General features: G+C 41.7%; 1 protein-coding gene across 2 annotated transcripts in view; it reads right to left on the bottom strand.

Annotated features, from left to right (window-relative positions):
• Positions 1 to 23,386, bottom strand: part of PSTPIP2 (proline-serine-threonine phosphatase interacting protein 2) — an 83,747-nt gene that overhangs the window by 5,794 nt on the left and 54,567 nt on the right. For both annotated transcript variants that reach the window (XM_049620158.1, XM_049620159.1), the window contains exons 4-12: positions 20,494 to 20,528; positions 17,088 to 17,194; positions 12,493 to 12,555; positions 6,630 to 6,728; positions 6,015 to 6,060; positions 5,009 to 5,088; positions 2,333 to 2,431; positions 1,351 to 1,447; positions 1,152 to 1,233 (exon numbers count right to left, since the gene is read on the bottom strand). In XM_049620158.1, coding sequence (XP_049476115.1) covers positions 1,152 to 1,233; positions 1,351 to 1,447; positions 2,333 to 2,431; positions 5,009 to 5,088; positions 6,015 to 6,060; positions 6,630 to 6,728; positions 12,493 to 12,555; positions 17,088 to 17,194; positions 20,494 to 20,528 — 708 coding nt within the window. The remainder of the gene's footprint in view (positions 1 to 1,151; positions 1,234 to 1,350; positions 1,448 to 2,332; positions 2,432 to 5,008; positions 5,089 to 6,014; positions 6,061 to 6,629; positions 6,729 to 12,492; positions 12,556 to 17,087; positions 17,195 to 20,493; positions 20,529 to 23,386) is intronic.

The following is a 23,386-nucleotide window of genomic DNA, read 5'->3' as shown; positions in this document are numbered from 1 at the left end:
ATCCAAGCAATTTCCACCTCACTGCGAGGATTAAATGAGCTCATTCACATGACCTGTTCTGAATGGCACCTGGTGTTCTTAAATACTGATGATGACCATGCAATCCTCCCTCAAATACTCCCTTCTCTTTAAAAACTGGAATGGAAATTCAACAGCTTAGATTTCAAGTTGACTGTGCAGGAAACAGAAGTTTCTTTTCTCTCAGGTAAAGCAGGGGTGGCAAACTCTGTCTGCAAAGGGACAGTAAATGACGTAGGCTCTGCTGGCCACTAAGGCAGCTCTGTCACAACTCTGCCAACTCTAATGCAAAAGTAGCCGCAGAAAAAATGTAAATGGATGAGCATGATCAGGTCCCAATAAAACTTTATATGAACACTGACACATGAACTTCATATCATTTCCATGTGTCACAAAATAGTATCCTTTTCTTCTTTTTTCAGCCAGTTATAAAAACCATTCTTTACTCTTGGGTCCTACCAAAACAGGTAGGTCAGTTGACTCACAGGGGGACAGAGTTCTGCTTTCTACAAGCTCTACGAAAAGTATAGGATTCATGCGTGAATCATAATAATCACACTCAAGCATAAGGTCCTCCTTAAACTATGACTGGTAAAATCCACTTAACATTTGTCCTAAAAATGCTACTTCTACTCCTGAAATCATTGTTTCACTATATGCTAACTAATTTGGATGTAAATTTTAAAAAAATAAAAAATAAAATTTAAAAAAAAATGCTAATTCTCCAAATCTAGCAACCTCACTTAAGCAAATGCAGGGGTAGATGTATTCCAATATCTCTTAGAACACTAATGATAACAACACTTATTAAAAGTATTTTTCTTCGGGGGGCCTGGGTGGCTCAGTCAGTTAACTGTCCAGCTTCGGCTCAGGTCATGATGTCACAGTTTGTGAGTTTGAGCCCCACATCGGATTCTGTGCTGACAACTCAGAGCCTGGAGCCTGCTTTGAATTCTGTGGCTCCTTCACTCTCTGCCCTTCCCCTGCTCACATTCTGTGTGTGTGTGTGTGTGTGTGTGTGTGTGTGTGTGTGTGTGTCTCTCTCTCTCTCTCTCTCTCTCTCAAAAATAAATAAACATTAAAAAAAATTTTTTTAAGTATTTTTCTTCATGTGAAAGGTAGGTGGTTATTACCTTGGTAAGTTGGGCCCTGGAGCCTTTCCCTGTGGGGCTGTATTCTTCTGGGGGCAGTAGAAATTCTCATACACAATGGGTGCTAGGGAAATTAAGAAACAAAATATTAAGATGCTGGTGTCTCCCATTCTCAATGACATGTGCACAAAAGACTAGCAGAATTGCTTAAATAAATGCCCCGCCCCACCACTCCATTCACCTGGTGGAGTCTGTCCAGTTTTTTGTTGGTTCACAAAGTACTCAATGTCCTTCTCAATGCTGCATGCCTCTAAGCTCTTACGGACTTCTTCATACATCTGACAAAAAGAAGACAAATCAAGCATAGAGGTATGTCTGTGAATAATTGTGACACAGCTTATTAAAACAGGTTTGATGAATGGCTGGCTCTTCCAAATTTTGTTTTGAAAAGAAAAAGAGACATTCCTAAGTCCCAGATTCATATAAAGGGATTTCTCTGGTGCATATCTGCTATTAAAATTGTTTTAAAGATGACAAGAAATGTTATCTCTGTGACTGCATAAAAACCTTCACAGAAAGATTTGTCTTTAACACTGACGGGACAAAGAAAATAGATACTAAGACCAAAGCCACACACAAAATGCAAAGATGAATTAACTTGGAAAAAAGCTCTTCTAGTCAATTCTACAGGTTTTCAAGGTGTTTGATTTTTCTCCTAAAGTGAATGTCCCATCCAAGTGAGGGTGGCTATTTCTTAGCAAAGAAGGTTGTGATAATTTGATTCTAATCCCTCTTGAGGTCTGGAAACCCCATGAGGGTTGCTGTGCACAACTTAAACCCAGATGTTGGCTGTGGGAATGCTGCTGAAGTAAATCTTGAGCCCTGGCATGATCATTAGCCCAGGCATGGGTCAGTCTCCTAGTGCTTGGTGGTGTCCTGGAGTGACCCTTTGCTATGACATCTCTGTCTTCCATAAACTAAACTACATTTGGGTCTCCCTTTTCCGCTCTCCTGCCCTGTGAATTCCTTAAAGAGAAAGTCATGGTGGCAAAGCAGATTTGGAGTCAGGCAGTTAGGTGTTTATTTGGGTCTTTCTATCAGCTCACTGTGTGGCCTTGGGCAAGTCACCGTACCTCTCTGGGCCTCAAATGAGGAGGGTGCACTAATAAATGCCTATGGTTCCTCCCACTCTCATGAATCCTCCATGGATGCTTCTGACTTACCTCATCACTTGTGACACATTGTTGTGACAGCTGATTCATGTGTAACCACAACGCATTCCGAAAGAAGTTTATTCGTTCACATTCTTGAGCTTCGAACATCTGCGGAAACATAACTACATGTCCGTACATATACAGAGAAGGGAGACATTTGTCTAGACTGGCTATGACTTAAGAAACAGTGTCAACCCTCATTATCTGTAAGCTTATTGTCCCATTTAGGATATTCCCTGCTACCAAGGAAATTCATAAACTCTTACCGCAGGCAAAGAATGCAAATAGTATTCTAATATGGTATTGACACAAACAGGATTGGATATAGTTCTGAAGGTAAGAGGTAATGATGAGCCCAGATGCCAAGGGTCTAACCTGAATTCCAGCTAACATTTCCGACTGCCTGGTAGGCATCTCCACGTGGGCAGCTTGCCAGAGCCTCACATTCAAATTCCCCTATGACTGAATATTGGCAAGATGATTATAATCACTGAAGTTCACGAGAACGTGGGGGAACCCGCACTTGTCCTCCAACTCTGTTTATGTTTGAAGGTTTCTTTAACTAAAAAAAGTTTTTTAAGAAGTCACTTCCTGAACAATAGCTTCTTGGACATAAGCAAGTATCAACTTTCGGAAAATCAAGCTATTATTCTATAAAGGGGATGCTATTCAACAGTGGATGTTATATATTAATGTACTTTTTAAAGGTTGAATATAACACTATTACATTTTAAAACTTTTTATCATGTAGAACTTCAAACATAGATAAGAACAGAGAAAATAGTATAATGAATGCACATGTACCCTTCACCAGCTTGAACATGTATCAATTCACAACCAATTCTGTTTTATTATATCCCTACCAACTCATCTACTCCCTAGGATATTTTGAAGCAAATACATTATTTTAATTGGAAACCTTTTAGTATTTAGTATTTAGCATACTTGGTATATATGTAGTGTTTATTATATTTTGTATTTATGTAGCATATAAACAGATTTTATGTGATTTTTATTATAGAATACTTCGCATGGACAGAACCATAGAGAGCAATATAATGAATACATACATATTGACCACCTCGCTTGGTCAACAAGTTTGGCCATATTTGCCTCAGATTCTGTTTAAGCTCCTTGTGTGCTTTCTCCAAACTCGATCCCCTTCTTCCTTCCCCACAGATAACCATTGTCCTAAACTTTATCATTCCTATGCAGGCTTTTCTAATATTTGTGTGTCTATAAAATGCATATGATACCGCTCTGCATGTTTTTAAACCTTAAAAAGGGGGACTTATTCTAGGTTTTTCCATGAGAGTGTGGAGTCACAGAAGTAAAGCAGAAAAGAGTGTTTTAGGAAGGGGATAGTGACCCACAGTGTTAGATAGTAGACACAAGCCAAATAAGATCAGGAACTGCAAAGGCCTGCTGGACCTCACACCCCAGAGATGTCTGGTTCCTCAGCGAGCAGCAGCAGGGGTGACAAACCCCAGATGCAGCAGGCTGGGACAGGCAGGGGCAATGAGCCTGTGAAGACAACTCCTTCAGGAAGCCTGGCTGTGAAGAGAGGAGAGGGCAGCAGACAGGAAGCAACAGCCAGTGCCAGTAGGTTGTAACACCAAGAATGAGCTGAGTTGTCCAAACAATGGTATAAAAAGTTCACACTGAAGGGAGCTTTGCACAGGAATAAGGGAAAGACAGCTGGATGATGGGATCTTGAGCCCAGATGGCAGGATAGGATCTTGATAAGGCAGGGGCAGCCCCTTTTCAACTAACAGGAGAAAAGGAGGGGAGGGGGGTGTAGATCAGTGATTCTCAGGCTTGAATTTGCGTAAGAAGCACCAGGGGAGTTATAAACAGTACTGCACCTAGGTCCAGAGTTGGTCTGAGAATTTGCATCTCTATCAAATTCCCAGATGATGCTGATGCTACACGTCCTGGGATTTCACTTTGAGAACCACTGGTAAGAAAAACTATAGACAGGCTAAAAGAAACTTGAGGAAGTTTCCAAGTTATGTCTTTATTTTCTCCAGGAAATTGTAAGTGAGGTCACATGCTCAAAATGAAGCAGGAGGTAATGGTGAAATCAAAGGTGTAAAGGGAGTAAGAACTTCTTTTTTTTTTTTTTATGTTTATTTATTTTTGAGGGTGTGCCAGCAGGGGAGGGGTAGGGAGAGGGGGTGGAGGATTCAAAATGGGATCTGTACTGACAACAGAGAACCCAATGCCTGGCTCTCAAACCTCGAGCTCATGACCTGAGCTGCAGTCAGACGCTCAACCGACTGAGCCACCCAGGTGCCTGAGTGAAAACTTCTAGCTCACCTTCTATCTGCATTCTCCTTATTGGATAGCAAGTTCAGGCAAGGCTCTTGAAAGATAATTATTTAATCACCCATTAACTGATTCAGCTATTTCGTATTTGCACTAACCAAACGTTGGAGGAAGTCCTTGAACAGAGTCAGACACAACGCTCAGGACTGGGACGGGGCAGAAAGGTGAGGCTTGGAGGAAAACATCCCAGTGCCATCCATCCTATATACTTACATTTCTGATTTCTAACTTGGCCTCAAGCAATTCTATGAGAATTGGGGCCCTGTAATAAGGGGGTGGTGCATTTCTGGCAAAGTAGACTCCCCAAATTCTCGGAGGAAGACCCATCCCCTCCTGAGCAGCCACCGGTTCTGGTACCTCGCAGGCCTTGATGTGCTCGATCTGCCAGTCTTCGCGGACTTTGTCCAGAGTGTTGATGTGCATCATGTACGCCTTGTCTGCAGTGGAGGGGAAGGGCCTGGGTTCAGAAACCAGGCAGGAGCAGGGTGCGCAGACCCACTGCCCAGCTCACCTGGATGGCAAACGACACTCGCCAGAGTCACACTGAGCTCACAAGACCCCATGGAGCTCTGAACAGTGGGAGGCCATATCCATCTCTCTCTCTCACAATATATTTGTGAAATAAGCACTTTCTTTTTAGACATTAAACCAAGCCAAGTAAGAAATGTTTCAAGGGGAAGAAAAAAAAAAAGAAATGCTTCAAGGAAGGAGAACAAAGGCTGACAGGAACTTCAGCCAGAGTTCTCTTGAGCTAATTCAACCTCAATAGCTTCCACCCATTTCCATTTTCAGGAAGATTAGACAGTGAGAGGTGCAGAGAACTACCAAGTGACTTTGGTTTTGGGTTTAGAGACTTCTTAAATGACCACTGTCACAAGAGGCTTGGCTCCTGCAGAATTCTCTGGGATCAGAAGGCTTTGCAAACACCTGGCTTGGATCTCAGGTTTCAGCCATGACAAGGCCTTGCAACTTGGCTGTTTCCTTCATAGCAGATAAGAGTTATCAGGGCTGAAAGGGGCTTTTAAGACAGATGTTCCTAATAAATCAGAATGAGTACCTGCTTACAAAGCAGCTGTCACATGACCTCCCCCCCCCCCCCGCCCCGCGCCACCACCATTTAATTACAAGTACGGCTCAAGCAGGCAGTGGCCAGAAACAGCTGTCTCACTTTCCCAGGTTCTGATATACCTTGTCTCCCTCCGTGTCCTCCCTTTCTCCCTTCTTCCCTCCTGTTTTGTTGTTAATCCCACTGTCTGTCCATACGTTCTTGTATGATATATAAAAATACCTTTCCCGACAGATTCAGCATAATGTCAGCCCCCTCCCCACAAGCCTCCCCCATCCCTGGGAGCAGCCCCCTCACCTGAGTCTTCGACTGCAGTCTTCGAAGTTGCCAGTTTCACGAAAAGCTGTGAGGACACACAAAGAACAAGAGATGGGGAATGCTGGGTAGAGCTCCCACAGGCAAAACAGGTTTGAAAGCAATGGCTGTGAAGAGACCCGTGTTCCACATCTTACCTGTGTTTCTCTCAGCCAACCGTTCAACTTGCCCTCTAATCTTAGCACCACAGGGAAACGGCCATCAAGCACCTTGCCCCATGGTATCCTAAAGACATAACCCCTGCCCTCTGGTTGCTGACAGTCTTCTACCAGATTACATAAAATTGATAATGTGCCCAAGCCTGAGGTGGCCTGGCTACAAAGAATACTTCAGTCTTGAAGAAAGATGAAAAAACCAAAACCCTCTCCCCTACTTCTTATCACCCTGTTCCCTTCCCCACGGCCACGCTTCTCCAGCTCCTCCCGAACCCCAAAACTGTGACAAGGGACTTTCTGGGCCAGAGGATCCTGACAGCCCAAAAGCAAGATATTGCCAGGGACTTAGGACGCACATCCATTTTTCATTAAGATTAGTAATTGGCTTTAGTTTCAAATACATAAAGCTCAGATTTTTCAGGCTGTCGGCTCTCCCAGGTACCTTTTCTTGCTGCTTCGGGTTCACCACGTTGGCACTCCGGTGGACAGCCTGCTCTGCTTCGTCTTTGTCCCGGCATTTCTGCACATAGGTCTTCTTTGCCTTTGTTGTTATGTGCCAAAAGAGGACCAAAACAGGTAAGCGGAACGTGAGCCTGCAAAGCAGCAGCCCGAGCCCACCGAGCCCAGCAAAGGACAGGGCGCTCTGGTCAGTGCCGTGATCACCGCCAGATGGTGGGCACCCTGGCAGCAAAGGCTCCTTCTTATCTATTTGTGGAAGGGCTCTTTAGCCCTTTTCCAAACTACGTGTGTGGTGGCAGCCTGATCAAGGAAGTAATAACTCCAGTTCGGCAAACACAAAGTATGTGGGCTTTAAAAACTGGAACAAAAGATGGGATTTGAAATAGGCAAAATCAAAATATGTATATAACTGTAAGGTGTATAATCTAGGGGCACCTGAGTGGCTCTGTTGGTTAAGCGGCTGACTTCAGCTCAGGTCATCGTCTCATGGTCCATGAGTTCGAGCCCCGTGCTGACGGCTCCAGAGCCTCGAGCCTGCTTCAGGTCCTGTGTCTCCCTCTCTTGCTGCCCCTCCCCCGCTCACGTTCTGGTTTTCTCTCTCTGTCTCTCAAAAATGAATAAACATTAAAAAACAATTTAAAAAAAGATGTGTAATCTAACATTTATGTAACATAACCCTCAGAACTTAGATGCCACCACTTGACCATAGTAATTGTAATTATGCCTCAATATTCTAATGCACCCACCCTACCAGGTGACAAGGGCATGGATCCCATTAATTCTATCACTCAAGCATAGCCATGTTCCTTTTTGATTTAAAAAAATCTGTTTGAGCTAGTTTATTTTTTTTATTTTTATTTTTAAAGTTTATTTTGAGAGAGGGAACATGCATGGGAGTCGGAGAGGAGCAGAGAGAGAGAGAGGGAGAGAATCCGAAGCAGGCTCCACACCAGCAGCACAGAGCCAATGTGGGGCTCAAACTCATGAACTGTGAGATCATGACCTGAGCCAAAACCAAAGGTCAGACACTTAACCAAGCCACCTCGGTGCCCCTGTTTTAACTAGTTTAAAAGTAGACCCTGGTCTATCCTGTGCTGTCATCACTACCATTAGTATGAAAACAGTTCTCAACTATATAGTTAGCAAATCAAATAATTTTCTGTTTCACCTATTGAAGCAAAGACTTAACTTAAACAAAGCAAAGCTGTGAGTCAGCTAATAAATAAGAATGTTGTTCCCCCCCCCAAAACTGCTTGACCAAGAATGAAGACTCCTTTGCAGAGATGGTTTGTGCAATTCTCGGCATCCTCTGCAATTCAGTTGAGGTTAACCTTTCAGTAAACAACCATACAATTCTCTATATATGCTACACACACATAGAAGTTTCATAATTTTTCATAATTGTAAGCACATAAGATATTCATGCAGCAAATTCCTTTTGTAACAGTATGTGATAGACATTTTTCTATGTCAAGCATGATCCCTGTAGCTGAACATTTTTTTTTTAATGTTTATTTTTGAGAGAGAGACAGAGAGTGAGCAGGGGAGGGACAGAGAAGAGAGGGAGACACAGAATCCGAAGCAGGCTCCAGGCTCTGAGCTGTCAGCACAGAGCCCGACGTGAGGCTCGAACCCATGAACTGTGAGATCGTGACCTGAGTCGAAGTTGGACGCTTAACCGATTGAGCCACCTAGGCGCCCCTGTAGCTGAACATTTTAAAGGTTGTAAACACATACACACACACACACACACACACACACACACACACATGCCATAATTTTAACTATCTCTCTATCAGTGGACACTTAACTTGTTTCCTATTTTTTATAACATAAAAATATTCTGATTTTGTTTTGGGTAGTATGAATTTATTTATACGGGTCAAATTCCTAGAAGTGTAATTGTTTGGTAAAAGAATATGTATACGTGCAACTTCCTTCCAAAATGACCACACCAACTGGTACTCCCACCAGCAGTATATGGAGTAAATTTCCTCACTTTCACCAACACCAAGCTTGGACAATATGCCTGACCTTTTCTAATATTAGAGGAGAAAATGTCAGCATAAAGTTGTGTTATTTGTATTTATTTCATGACCACTAAGGTGGTATGTCCTTTCTACTTCATGTCTTTTACCTGCTTTCCTATTGGAGCATTCCATATTTTCATTGAGTTTTTTTCCATTGTTTTTTTTTAATGTTTATTTTATTTTTGAGAGAGAGACAGAGGGTGAGTGGGGGAGGGGCAGAGAGAGAGGGAGACACAGAATCTGAAGCAGACTCCAGGCTCTGAGCTGTCAACACAGAGCCGGATGCAGGGCTCGAACCCATGAACCAGGAGATCATGACCTGTGCTGAAGTTGGATGCTCAACTGACTAAGCCACCCAGGCACCCCTTTTTCCATTGGTTTTTAAGAGCTCAGTCTATATTAGGAACACTAACTGGCTATCAGTTATGTAAGTTACAAATATTTTCCCCCATTTGTTATCTCTCTTTAAGCCATGTATAAGATATTTTTTCTTTTGCTCTAAAGTAGTCTTAAATTTTAATGCTGTCAGTTATCAGTCTTTCTCTACCCTACTTTATTTTTTAATATGGCATATTAAATATTTTTTCTCTGTTGCTACATATTCATAAAGGTCATATAACTGATATTTCTCCATTTTTTAGTCACTAAATAATTTACAATTTTCATTATTTTAAGAGTGAATAAGTTCATGCCTTTGCTTTTCTTTTTTGGGATGATTTCCTAAAAATAGAGTCTTAGATTCTTAGTATAAGACTGAGCGGATATGTTCACATTTATGGTCCTAAATAATTTTTTAAAGGTTATACATACAAGCTTTTGAAAAGATGGAAAGATGTAATTTTCCCTATTCCTCCACATAAGTACAATTAAAAACCCTGGACACTCTGTATAAAACAAACATAAGACTCTGAAAGGTGGAGAGAAGGCAGACTGGCTAGCAACCCTGGTCTGAGAAGGGTGACCCACAAGTAAGTTCTCTTGGTTTTTTCTTTGCCTCATATATCACAGACTGAGTGCCAAAGAAGCAGGCAACCAAGAAGTGGCAATGAGCAAAAACAAGAAGTCCCAACAAAAACCTGCCCTCTCTAGCCAAAAGACCAGAAAAGGGACAGTCTACCAGGAGAGAAACCTTGAGAAAATAACCATTCTACTGCAGCCAAGCACCACCTAAAAAAACCGTGGCCTGCCCCCCATACATCCAGCAAAGGACAAGCAGGGAGTCTAGACTTCCACTCTCACCAAGCTATAACAGGATGCCCAACTTCCCTGCCAAGATGGTTTCAGAGAAAGACAAATAGGGAACTGGAGGCTTCATTCTTACTGGGAGGTACCAGCCCTACACATAGTGCCAGTGGAAACCATGTGGGCAACCTGGACTTCTACGACCCCTGCCTGGCAGTCACAAGGTGCCTGCTGGGGTGGTGTCAGAGAAGGTCTAGTGGAGGGTCAGAACTTTAACCACCTCTCTGTAGTAACACAGCCACACAAACCCTGTGGTTTCAGTGGAGGTCAATGGGAGAAACCTGGATTTTTACCCCATAAAGGAGTAATGAGGCAGGGGACCTCACTGTCCCCTGCTAGAGGTGTCAGAGTAATCCAGCTGAAACAGAATGTTTAAATAAGATCCAGAGTCTTGTAACATAATACCTAAAATGTCCAAAACCAAATGACTGTCACTAATCATACCAAGAACGAGGAAGAGCTGAAACTGAATCAGAAGGCCTTCAATAGATGCCAACATTAAGATGACAGAGATTGTTAGAATTATCTGACAAAGATTTTAAAGGAGCCATCATAAAAATTCAATAAGCAATTACAAAAACACTTAAATGAGAAAACAGATGGTTTGGGCAAAGAACTAGAAAAGTTCAGTAAACACATAAAAGCTATAAAGAAGAACCAAATGGAAATTTTGGAACTAAATAAACACACTAATGAAAATTAAAAACTCAATGGATGGACTTCAGAATGGAAGAGATAGAAGAAAGAATCAGTGAAGTGGAAAACAGAGCAATAGAAATTACCTAATCTGAACAACAGAGAGAAAAACAGGCTGAAAAAAATGCATAGATGGGGCACCTGGATGGATCAGTGGGTTAAGTGTCCAACTCTTGATTTCAGCTCAGGTCATAATCTCACAATTCCTGAGATCGAGCCCTGCATGGGCTCCATGCTGACAACATGGAGCCTGCTTGATATTCTCTCTTGTCCTCTCTCTCTGTCCCACCCTGCTCATGCTCTCACTCCCTCTCTCAAGAAAAATAAATAAACCTCAAAATAAACATATAGAGCCTCATGAACCCTTGGGACCATAACAAAAGATCTAACACATTCATGTCCTTGCAATCCAAGGAAAGCAAGGTGAGCTAAAAAACTACTTGAAGAAATAACAGCTGAAAACTTCCCAAATTTGGCAAAAGATATAAAACTACAGATTCAAGAAGTTGATCATACCCCAAACAAAATAAACCCAAAGAAATCCATGACACTACATATATAGGTGAACTTCTGAAAACTAAAAAAAAAGAAAGAAAGAAAGAAAGAAAGAAAGAAAGAAAGAAAGAAAGAAAGAAAAAAAGAAAGAAAGAAAGAAAATATCTTAAAACAGAAATGACACTTTACCTACAAGGAAAAACCTATAACCAGTGAAAACAGCCTTTGACACTGAAGGGGAAATCAAGATATTCTCAGATGAGGAAAAACTAAAAGTATTTGTCAATAGTAGACCATCCTGAAGATGGCTAAACTCTCTAAGCAAAGGAAACTATAAAAGAAGAAACGCTGGAATATCAAGAGGAAAAAAGGACACAGCAAGCGCAAAATGAGTTAATACAATAGTCTTCCTTTTTCTTGAGTTTTCTAAATCACTTTTGATAGTCGAAGCAAAAATTATAATACTAGCATGGCTCTGCAGGCAGGTAGAAGAGATAGTTAAGAAACTTGCATTTCACTAGGGTTTTCTCTTGAATTGTGAGAAACCTTGTCCCAGATTGCTCAAAACACAGAAAGTCTGGGAACAACCATGTATGGACCAATGCTATTTCTGCAGTTACAATGACATCATTCCCTATTTCTCAGTTGCTTTGGAGGTGCCATGCATCACAGAAAAAAAATGACGTGGAGCAGACTGCATATGTCATTGACATTGGTGACATTTTCTTTTTTAACTGGGTTACCACACATCATGTCACATAGAACATCATGATGATACTTCTGTACAAATATGGAATCATGGATGTTTCAGTAACAGAGTTCACTGTGTCCAGAGTGAACAGATTTAGGAAAGCTAGAGGGAGGGCCCTCGCAATTTGTCTTAGCTCTGTCTTGTTAAGTGTGTGTGTGTGTGTGTGTGTGTGTGTGTGTGTGTGTGTGTGTGTTTAAATAGATTACTTACAGAAGGCTCTTACAGTTTGTAGATCCTAAAACATGAAGGGCTCACTCAGTAAAATAGGTAAGAAACCAAGATTCAAAATAGTCACAGGGGAAAAAGCTAACATCCAACAAGATAAATGGCATGTGATACAGACACTTTTGTGTCTTGGCCTGAAATATTTCAATTGACTTGTAGACTTTCCCAGGTTACCAGAAAGTCACCATCATTTTCTTTCCTCTATCTTGTTTCATCCTCCGTCTTTCCAAGGCCTTAAAAAGCAGGAAAGTCAAACTTCTAAAGGTTGTTTTCCCAAACCACTGCACTAGTCCATAATATTATTAAAGTACTATTTTCAGGAATATGCTCCTACACAGCACAGGATTTCAGAAAATGTCACCATGGCAAAAAAAAAAAAAAAAAAAATGCAATAAACTGAGACTCACATCCATAGTTTTCTTGAACTGTAAGCTCCTTTGTTTATGGGCAGCATCCATTATAAGCTCTGTCTGTGAAGAGAGGACAAGCACTATTAATAAAAAACAAATTACTGTTAATGCCAGCTTATCTTGAGGAGTAAGTGTTCAACGTGGATTACCTCACTTAGTCCTCACACACCCAGAAGGTAGATGTGCTATTTATTACTCCCTTTTTGCAAACAAGGAAACTGTAGCAGAGAGGCTGAACAACCCGCCCAAGGTCTTACGGCTGCTCAGTGGTAAGGCCCGCCCTTGAACTTGGGCAGGACTGTTGAGAATCACTGATCATCCTTGGAGCTGTCTCTTCCTTAAACCTGGAATCAAGGAACTTAGGTTTCAAAAAAGATTTAAAAACCTTTGTTAAGGCACCATTCATATTTTAAAAGGGGTGTTTATTCTGTAAGCCTGTGTCAGCACAATAAAATTAGGGACTCATAAATATTCACTCCTCTTGTATCCACCAATAACACACCCTAAACCAGCAAGGAGCCGGGGCAGTATGAAGAAAAGAAATGTTTGTAGGACAACTAAAAGAAGGTATTCTCCCAGCTAATCCCAGCTAATCCAGGAAAGGTAAACTACTCTGCTGAGTTCACTTGAGAGCAATTTCTTTGTTGTGGCTCTGATATTAACCCTTTCATTACTCAAAATAATGGTGCTAATGGTAAAAATGTATGTCTCAGACATAATAGTAGTTGCCATTTATCAAGCATTATTATGTGCTAATCAGTTTTCATGCATCCCAACAACTGTAAGTACTCTTATCCCCATTTTGGGGGGGATTAATTTACCCAAGCAAGTAGTAGAGTTGGGATTTGGGCACAGCCTGACTCCTGTGCCCTTGTTCCTAATCATTACCCTCACCTACCATTATCCTTATAATAGCTCTATAAACTCAAACGGGCACATAAAAAACCAAGAGGTGCAGTAATTCAAAATGAGCTATGGCATTGCTCTCGTGCAAAACGACACAATGCAAAATAATAACTCTGAAAATGATGTTCAAATGTGGTTTCTCTTTCTTCTGGAGAATTACATTTTTGTCTGTTACCAACACAAACATGGCTGGATGGATTTTCAAGATATCTGGATGGAATGTTTGGGATGGTCTGACTTCAAATATAAGCTTTGTGGAATACATGAAATTCTGTTGGGGATCCCCAAGGGGCCTTCAGAGAACTGAACAGCCATCTTCCAGCCCAGCTGAAATCGAGGACTAAGAGGTGGGCCATGCATCTGCTAACAGTGAAGATCCTGTAGACACAGAGAACAGACATGAGCCCCACAGGCAGAGTCTCATGGGAAGGCCCTTGTCATCACAGACAGGAAGCTGTGTGGTTCACTTGAGCACCTAGGTACCTCTACCAGGAAGAGGAGCTGGGTTTATTTATTAATGGTTCCTGATTTCCCCAAACTCCATGGAGCAGATCACTCAGCACTGTTGATCTGTCCTGTGGTCTTTGCCAGTCCAAAAATATATATTGCCTTTCTTCCAGTTTGGGAGCTGCCACTATTTCATAGTTTATGGCCTCAGCCAGGCCTCCTTATGTCCAACTCACACATAACACCTGCTTCCAGCTCCTCTCAGGTGGCTACAAAGTTCTATTAGTCAGACCTTTTCCCTTCATCTTCCTCTCTACCTTGGAGGATCCCTGGCACCTGTATGAGAACAGGACCCTAGAGAGAGAGAGAGAGAGAGAGAGAGAGAGAGAGAGAGGGGTAGTCTGGCTCTAACCTGACAGTTGTGAGCCCTGGGGGCCCAAGAGGTGATAATTGCTCAAAGCCATTCAGTGACACCAAGTCCAGATCTGTCTGTTACCCCACTTTGATTTAAGTCTCCTCATGTCTGTATTCACTTATAGAATGGCCTATTCTTGGCAGGTCTTCAAAGGCCAAACCCAATGGAAATCTAATTGTCTTATTATTGATAACACAAAGTAGTACAAGAACTATCACCTCTGCTCTAGGGTGGGGAGAAGCAGAAGGGAGGGGCAAAGGAAGAAGAGATATGTAAATGATTCAAATGGCCCTGCAGTACATGATTGAAATAGCTGCTTTGGTGGTCTGTCTGTCTGCATTCACGCCATTAAAGCTGTAAGCACACTCCGTGTAACCAAGGACGTTCCTTTCTTTGGAGATTTCTCTCTACACAGGCAGAGCACCATTCTGCCATGCTCATCCCAATGTCAGCGGAGAGGGCAGAACAGAATGTAGGCACCAGAGGAGAGTGACTGACCGTGTGCTGTCCCTGTCAGCCTAGCACATTCTGGGCCGGAGAAGCAACCTCAGGACCCTAAAACGCCAAGACTCCTGAAAGTGGCTCCTAAGAGCCCCCCCAACCTGGCCAACCCTCAGGGATGACAGCCTGTCCCTCATCATCCTCACCTGTACTGTCACTCACTCTGGTGCTTGTAGCCTCAGGGTCTGCCCCCAAGACGCCTCCCCCCCCTCACTGATAAGGTTAGGAGTCCCCACTGCAGGTGAGGTGGCACCTTCATCTCCCCTAATATTTAATGCTCATCACGCTTTATCATGATGACTACGTCACATCATTCTCTGGCCATGCTCTACACTCCATGAGGGAAGGATGACCATGTCTGTATTGTTCACCACCCTCAGAAATCTAGTTAAGTGAGTAGTACACCACTAACTTCTGAGCTATTCTACCTGCCGTCCCCCTTCCCCCGTTTGCTAAAAGGAACCAATGGTTTTCCTTGATAAGTGGAAATGGCTCAATTTCCAGAAAGTGGAAGCCCAAAACATACAGTGAAAATGAGAAGTTAGCATTGACACATTTTCTCCCAAAGTTTGATTTAAAAAAAAGGGGGGGGGCATCTAAAAACAGAAGTGGTACAACCCAGAGTTCACTGTGACATGAGTAACTAGAAATTTATTAATAAATTTCAGACTTCTTCAAGAAAGCTCAGAAGGCATTTTCCTCCTGTAGAGAGCACACAGAATATAGAGAACTTGGATGACAGCAATGAGCTGAGCACAGGCTCCTTTATTACTTAACAGAATTCAGAACACATTCTTCCAGTTATGAGAATTTGATCTTTGTAACTTGTTAGGAGGGGAAGTTTCAGAAGCCTTGCAAAATTAACAAAACTCTCCCTGAAACGACTAAGGCTACCAAAGGCACTTGGAAACATAAGGAAATGACTTTCTGCTCCTCTTACTGGAAATCATATGCGTATAGACTCTGTTAATTTTGCCCCTGAAAAATTGTTATTTCTCTAGGTAGGTGGGCAAGGCTGGCAATGTCAGGTCAAAACAATTTGACTGTCTAATGGGTGGGTATATGTACATATTATTTCTGCTCTGAAAAATATTTGAGGCCAGATGCACCTCTCAAACCTGATATACGAAGTGTGAATGTGTGTGAAACCACTGATCTGGTATTCCTTAAATGTTGGTTTCCACCTTTTATTCCTAAGAAGAGGCATAGCTTTAAGAGCAGCTCATGAGATGACCATAGATGTAAGGCAGTCGGGCTCTTAAGTCTGCCATCCACTCCAAATGCCAGCTGGTCACCAAAGGCTGGAATTAGACTCTGGCTTAGAACCATAGGCAAAGTTTCTGAAAATGGCATATGGGTAGACTCAGCCTTAACAGCTGGACCTTTTTTGGATACACACACTATAGACAATGACCTTCAGATGGTCAAGGACCAGGATGAGAACAGATTTCCAAAAAGTTCATGCAAAGATGTCTGGGGAGACCGGGGTGGAAATCTTTGTGTGCCAAATAAAGAAGAGCTGGTCCCCCATGTGAGGCTGACGTTCCAACCTTATAGACCAGATGTGAAAAAGAAGAAATTCTAGAAGAGCTCTAGTTGGCTGTCAGGCCAACCTGAATGTATAAGTCATTTAGGAACAAGATAGAAGGGAGTCAGAATAGTCGCTGGTCTCTTCTAAGGAACACTTTACTACTGTATATCTGAACTTCTTTTCTTGATCCTTGTAACTTTTCAAACATTCACCAGTTTTATTAACTCTTGTTACTCCCATCTCCTTCCATGTAATTGGACAGAGTAAATTCCATCAATGAAAAACAGCCTATGCACATCTGCTTTGAAGACAAAAAGGACTTGGATTTCCCAGGGCCTCAGTTTCCCAATTTGTAAAATAGGGTGGTTAGACTACATGGTCTCTGGGAGAATGTGAGTCTTCTCTACATCTTACCCTTCCCTTACTGCCTTCTCAAGGAGGAGGAGTGTGGTCTGGGAGTTCGTCAGGTTAAATGCCCTAGACTCTACCAAAGACAGGGTTTCCCCTTGCCAGTCATAGTCTGAATAGTGGCAGCAGATATGAAAAGAAGAAGACAGGCCAGACCCATAAATCCTGCGAGAATTCAAAGAGAACTGGCCTGGGTGCAAATGGGTATAGAGACAGAACCATCTAGTTGGGTCTCCACATGGTTTCCCAATAAATAATCTCATAGGTTAAAAGAGGAGCACGGCTGCATGAAGGCGGGTGTGAGCCAAGGAGTTTGATGAAAAACCAAGCCTGGAGTTTTCCGCCACGGGAAAAGCAACGTCTTAACATATATGCAAATCCAACCTTTTTCCGTTGTAGCTTTTGCTTTTCCCTGAATTCTTCCATCTTCCTGGCCTCTTCTCTTAGAGTCTGGGCAAGCTGAATGTGACATTGTGCCACACTGTCTACCTCTGCAAAAAAAATTAAAAAAAAAAACATAATAAACAAGATCTACATATGTCTGAATTGAAATATACAAAACCACACAAAACTTATCTACAAAATAAAATACTGGAACAAGTGGTAAAATTAACCTACCTCACTTGGTCACCAACATTTATCAACCCCCTCCATGTGCCCTGCCTTGCCCTGACCACCAAGACCAAGGCTAGCAAATCTTTAGCTTAACCTCCAAACACTAACTGTTACTAACCTAGTGTGTTCCCAGAACTGGGGAGAAGAACAGCCGAGGCCCCAGCTCATGGAGCTTACATGCTGAAAGATGTCACTGAACCCACTACAATTTCAAATTCAGTATTTATTTCTCATTAGATGACTCTAACGGTCTTTCCATCTCTAACATTTTCTGAACCTGAGCATCTGTAAGAAAGGTCACACACACAAATTATGGCTATCAGTAATTATTTCTAGACAGAAAGGTTATTGGTGATTTTTTCTTCTTATTTTCTAAGATCTTTGCAATGAGTACAGTTTACCTTTGTAGCAGCAAAAAAAAAAAATTCTTACTTTACTTGTTCTAAGAAAACAAATTGAAGCATGACTTTAAGGCTAGAAAGACGGACAGATCTGACCTAAGAAAAAAATTTAAACTTGTGTGTGTCAAAATAACTTTGAAAGGTTCCAAGAGACATGACAAATTAGAAAAATATTAGCAATTTATGTAACAGAATAAACCGCTATATTAAAAGAGTTTTCACAAGTCAAAAGAAAAATATATACATTCCAGTATAAAAAAATTGGTTAAAGAACATGGCATTTTTTAAAAGATTGGCTAAATGGCTAATAAACATTTGAAAATGTATTCAACCATAAAGCTATTGGAAAAAATGCAAAACCTCAACCCCCAGAGATGTATAATTTTTTACTTTTCAGTTAGGAAAAAATTTTTAAATGTGAAAATTCTTCATATTGGCAAGCATGGGTAAAAAATAGCACTTTTGGTGGGGGAGAAGTCAGTACAACCTTTCTGGAGGAGGTCTGGCATTTTATAAGACCGAAACTTTCAAATGTGAAAGAATGAGGCAGATCTATATGAACTGAAATGGAAAGATGCTTGGGAATGCAAGCTGGTGCAGCCACTCTGGAAAACAGTATGGAGGTGCCTCAAAAAAACAAAAATAGAACTACCCTACGACCCAGCAATTGCACCACTAGGCATTTATCCAAGGGAGACAGGTGTGCTGTTTCAAAGGAACACATGCACCCCCGTGTTTATAGCAGCACTATCGACAATAGCCAAAGTATGGAAAGAGCCCAAATGTCCATCAGTGGATGAATGGATAAAGAAAATGTGGTGTGTGTGTGTGTGTGTGTGTGTGTATAATGGAGTACTACTTGGCAATCAAAAAGAAGGAAATCTTGCCATTTGCAACGACGTGGATGGAACTGGAGGGTATTATGCTAAGTGAAATTAGTCAGAGAAAGACAAAAATCATATGACTTCACTCATATGAGGACTTTAAGAGACAAAACAGATGAACATAAGGGAAAGGAAACAGAAATAATATAAAAACAGGGAGGAGGACAAAACAGAAGAGACTCATAAATATGGAGAACAAACTGAGGGTTACTGGAGGGGTGGCAGGAGAGGGGATGGGCCAAATGGGTAAGGGGCACTAAGGAATCTACTCCTGAAATCATTGGTGCACTATATGCTAACTAATTTGGATGTAAATTAAAAAAAAATTAAAAATAAAACAAGTTAAAAAAAAGAAATAGAAAGATGCTTAGATAATATTGTTGGGAAAAACAAATTGTAGGATATAGGTATAGTATGATCTCATTTATACAAAAACTCATGTGTGTGTGTCTGTGTGCAATTTAAGAGAGAGAAAGAGAACTGTAAATGCGTAGGAAAAGGTCTGGAGAGATATATCCCAAACTGCTGGCATGATGAAACCATTGATATTTTCATTTTAAAAATGACTTAAAAAAATGTTTTTAAAATAAATAAATAAATAAAAATTAAAAAATAAAAATGACTTAAAAACAAATGATCTGCCCTCACTCACCCCACAGATTCTGAACCACTGCCATGGTATCATCCTATTTTTTTATATGAATTGATACATTTACATGTGTTTAATTGCATAAAAATATCTGGAGTCACATTCACCAATAACTGCTTATCACTAGGAACTGAAAGTCTAGGTATTTACTATCTTCTTGATAGTTGCCTCATTTGAATGTTTAAGATAAATATATTTTTTAATAAGAAGGAAATAAAACTATTCGAGGAGGGTAGAAAGTAAGTCAAGTAACAGCAAGTACATAGGCTTAGGAGACCCAGCCTAGACTGAAGCTCCCTTAGGCCCCATGGTTAGCCTTGCAGGGCATATAAAAAACATGAAACATAAACATTTCTACCTTGAGAAATGTATTCATTGGTGAGTTAAAGAGGGAAGAGAACACCTTCCATGGAAAAGTTAAGATGAATATCTGTTTAGCTAACATTTACAAACTTCTAGAACCAGTCAACTAGCTACAGAAACACTTAAGCACATACATACGATGCCATGTTAAAATCCTTAGCTCGAAAGCAGCAAGTATTGTGAAGAACAGAAAGCCTTAAAGGCCGTTTCTGAGTAACAGGACTGGGGACTCTTAGAACTGAACAGGAGGGCGCCTGGCTGGCTCAGTCGGTAGAGCATACAACCCTTGATCTCAGAGCCGTGAGTCTGAACTCCATGGTGGGTGTACGAATTACTTTAAAAAGGGGCGCCTGAGTGGCTCAATCAGTTAAGTGTCCGATTCTTGATTTCGGCTCAGGTCACGACCTCACAGTTCACGAGTTCAAGCCCCACATTGGGCTCTGTGCTGACAGCGTGGAACCTGCTTGGGATTCTCTCTCTCCCTCTCTCTCTGCCCCTTCCCTTCTCTCTCCCTCTCTCTCTCTCTCTCTCTCTCTCTCTCTTCCCTCTCTCCGTCAAAAAATAAAATAAACTAATAAAAAAAATTTTTAATAAAAAAATTTTTTTCAAAAAGACCCGGACAGGACCCCTTGAAGACCAAATTGCGAGGGCCTTGCCCTGGATTTCAAGTGTGAGAACCCCTGCTCGAAGTAAGTCAAATGCACGTCATGACTTCCACATGGAAGGTGGGCTCTCCAGCTCATTTCAGCTCTGCAGAGCTACTTCTCACCTTGGGAGCTGCTCTAACTTTTTTTTTTTACCCAATACGAGATGGCTGTTCAAAGTAAAACCCCCAGAACCAGCCAAGGGCAGCAAATATAGTTTAAAGAATCACTTACGCTTCTTGAAGACTTCAAGGGCCTGCTTCAGGGTGCTGAAAAACAAGCACATATATAACTTCAGTTCTGGAAATTGTTGTACAATCTTTTTTTCTTTTAAGTTTATTTATTTATTTTGAGAGAGACAGAGACAGTGTGAGTGGGGAGGTGCAGAGAGAGAGGGAGACAGAGAATCCCAAACAGGCTCCATGCTGCCAGCAAGGAGCCCAAAGCGGGGCTCGAACCCACAAAACTGTGGGATCATGACCTGAGCTGAAAACAAGAGTCAGACACTTGACCACCTGAGCCACTCACGTGCCCCTGTACGATCTTATTATAAACCCACTGCATGCTTCTCTCCGCCCACGTGTCATGGCCTGCAGACTCATCTTTGCATGTAAACTCGGGAAGACAGCGAAGGATCAAGATTTCTTCAGTTCAGTTTTCCTCTTTCTTGCTCTCTCAATCCCAGGTAAAGCATTATAAATTCTTCACTGTCCACCTGGGTAGAGCAAGATGCCCAAATTCCTTATGTTTCATTTCTCCCAATGATTATATAGGAATTATGATCCCTTTCTCATAAGAATACCAGTCCACTTCTTTAAAGTGTGATAATTAGAAATAAGGATACAAGGAAGGGTTCAAACCCTGGCTCCTGATCGCCTTCATTTTCACTCATTTGTCAATCATGTGTTCATTGAACATAAACCATGAGCCAGGTGTTGTGTCAGATGTTAATGATTCCATGGTACAAGACAGACTGGTCCCAGACCTTGGACTCTAAAGGAAAGGACAGACATGAAACACATCGTTTCAATGTTCTACTGCTAAAAAACAAACTACCCCAAATTTAGCAGTTTAAAACTACACACATTTACTACCTCACAGTTTCAGTGGGGAAAGCCCATGACTCATTTTTCATACCTTCTCTCAATCTCCCCCATCCTCTTACAGCCCATGGCTCCTCCTCCCTTGGAGACGCCCTGGCCCATGGTTTTAGTTGTCTGTCATCCTACACTTCCTAAAGTAAACATCCTTGTGAGGGAACATGGCCCTGGGGATGTTCTTGCTCATGCTGCTTTCACTGGAAGCAGATCTCACTGGGCTCACTCCAGCCTCCTAAGTAGGAATGGAACTTTGTGAATTCATGGTCCCCGCACCACAACAGCATAACATCACGGATCACTTCTTGTATGTATATATGTAGGTGGCAAGCTTTGCTACTTTGCAAAGAAAAACCCCTTGTCTTTTCCAGCTGGCTGTTTCTTTCAGCTATTTCCTTTCCCCTGCTCTGTTTATCGCAAAGAAAGAATTCTTATTTCTCCATGCCTTTTCTCACACAAACACTTCCAATTATTACAAAGACATCAAGCAGGAAAACATAACTGCACATTCTCCATTCTCTTTACCCATCTTATGATACAATTATCGTGATATGGTGTGGATAGACACTAGAAAGTGTCCATGTCTAACAAATGTGCCAGTGGTCCCGAAGGACAAATGAACGTCACTGAAGTGCAGGCACACTACTGGAATTCCTGGGAAATGCAGAGATATGGCATCAGACATCACCAGAAGGCTTTCTCAATTGGGAGTCGTGGAGCTGAAACCCAGCCTTACACATAAATAATCTGTTCAGGGTCTAAAGTTTTTCCCCCACCCTAAGCAACTGGCTGCAGGGCCACAAGAAGGGCAGCCTCAATCTATCTTTAGTTTGTCATTAGCTTTGTTGTCTCACATCATCACTTAATTGCTGTTTCCCTTGTTCAGGACATGACAACCGGAGAGAATCTGAACTTTGGGGGTGGTGGCCTAGCAACATCCGACTCCTCTTCTCCCTAGTGTTCTCCTTCACTGTGGGAAAAGAAAATATTCTACCACCCTTTAAAATTCTTTTTAATGTTTATTATTTATTTTTGAGAGAGACAGAGCATTAGCGGGGGAGGGGCAGAGAGAGAGGGAGACACAGAATCTGAAGCAGGCTCCAGGTTCTGAGCTGTCAGCGCAGAGCCCGATGTGGGGCTCGAACCCACAAACCACAAGATCATGACCTGAGCCGAAGTCAGACGCTGAACCAACTGAGCCACCCAGGTGCCCCTCTACCACCCTTTCGATAAACACTTTGGCCTTAAATCCTAGCAAGCCCATTAGGCACCTGAGTCTCTCAATGTGGTCCACAAGATGAAAAATCCTAACTAGTCCACAGAGAAGCAGAGTCTTGCACTCTTATCGAGGGCCCCTTCCTAAAGATCATTCTGGAGGTGACAGAAACAGAAGTCACCTAAATGGCCTTCAACTTTGGACACTCTGTCCCCAGGCCTCATTTTTTGTTGCATCTTCCTGTCTGAGGTATACTCTTAGAGGGAACACTGACTGGCCTTTATCACAGAACAGAGAGAATAGTGTTCTCTATGAATTTACTAAGTTATAAGTCAAATGGGTAAGAATATAATAAATACCATTTTGGATCAGACTCATTCTGCTAAATACCTTTCCTAAGAAGTGTTAATGTGCGAGAATATGGCTCTTTCTCATGACATCACCTCAAGTTTTTGGGTATCTTCCCAAACAGCTTACGCTTTCTCTGCAAATAAGTTTTTTGGTCAAGTGACCCACTAATCTTCCTTGAAATTATCTAAACCCTGCTTGAATGACAAAGAAACATACCTAAATCTATGCAGTTTTGATCTGTCAACACGTAAATGTTTTACACGTTCAAAAAATAAAACTAAACCAAATAGGGAAAAGAAAACAATCCTTAAAATTTTAAAAATTGAAACAAAATTGGTTACATTTCACACATGAGATCATGACCTGAGCCGATATCAAGAGTCAGATGCTTAACCAACTGAGCCACCCAGGCACCCCAGAACACAGTATTCTCAGTGAAATACATTCTAAGATCAAAAGGAAC

Source organism: Panthera uncia (genome assembly GCF_023721935.1).
Source record: "Panthera uncia isolate 11264 chromosome D3 unlocalized genomic scaffold, Puncia_PCG_1.0 HiC_scaffold_8, whole genome shotgun sequence".
Taxonomy (NCBI): domain Eukaryota; kingdom Metazoa; phylum Chordata; class Mammalia; order Carnivora; family Felidae; genus Panthera; species Panthera uncia.
This window is presented reverse-complemented; position numbering and strand designations above follow the sequence as displayed.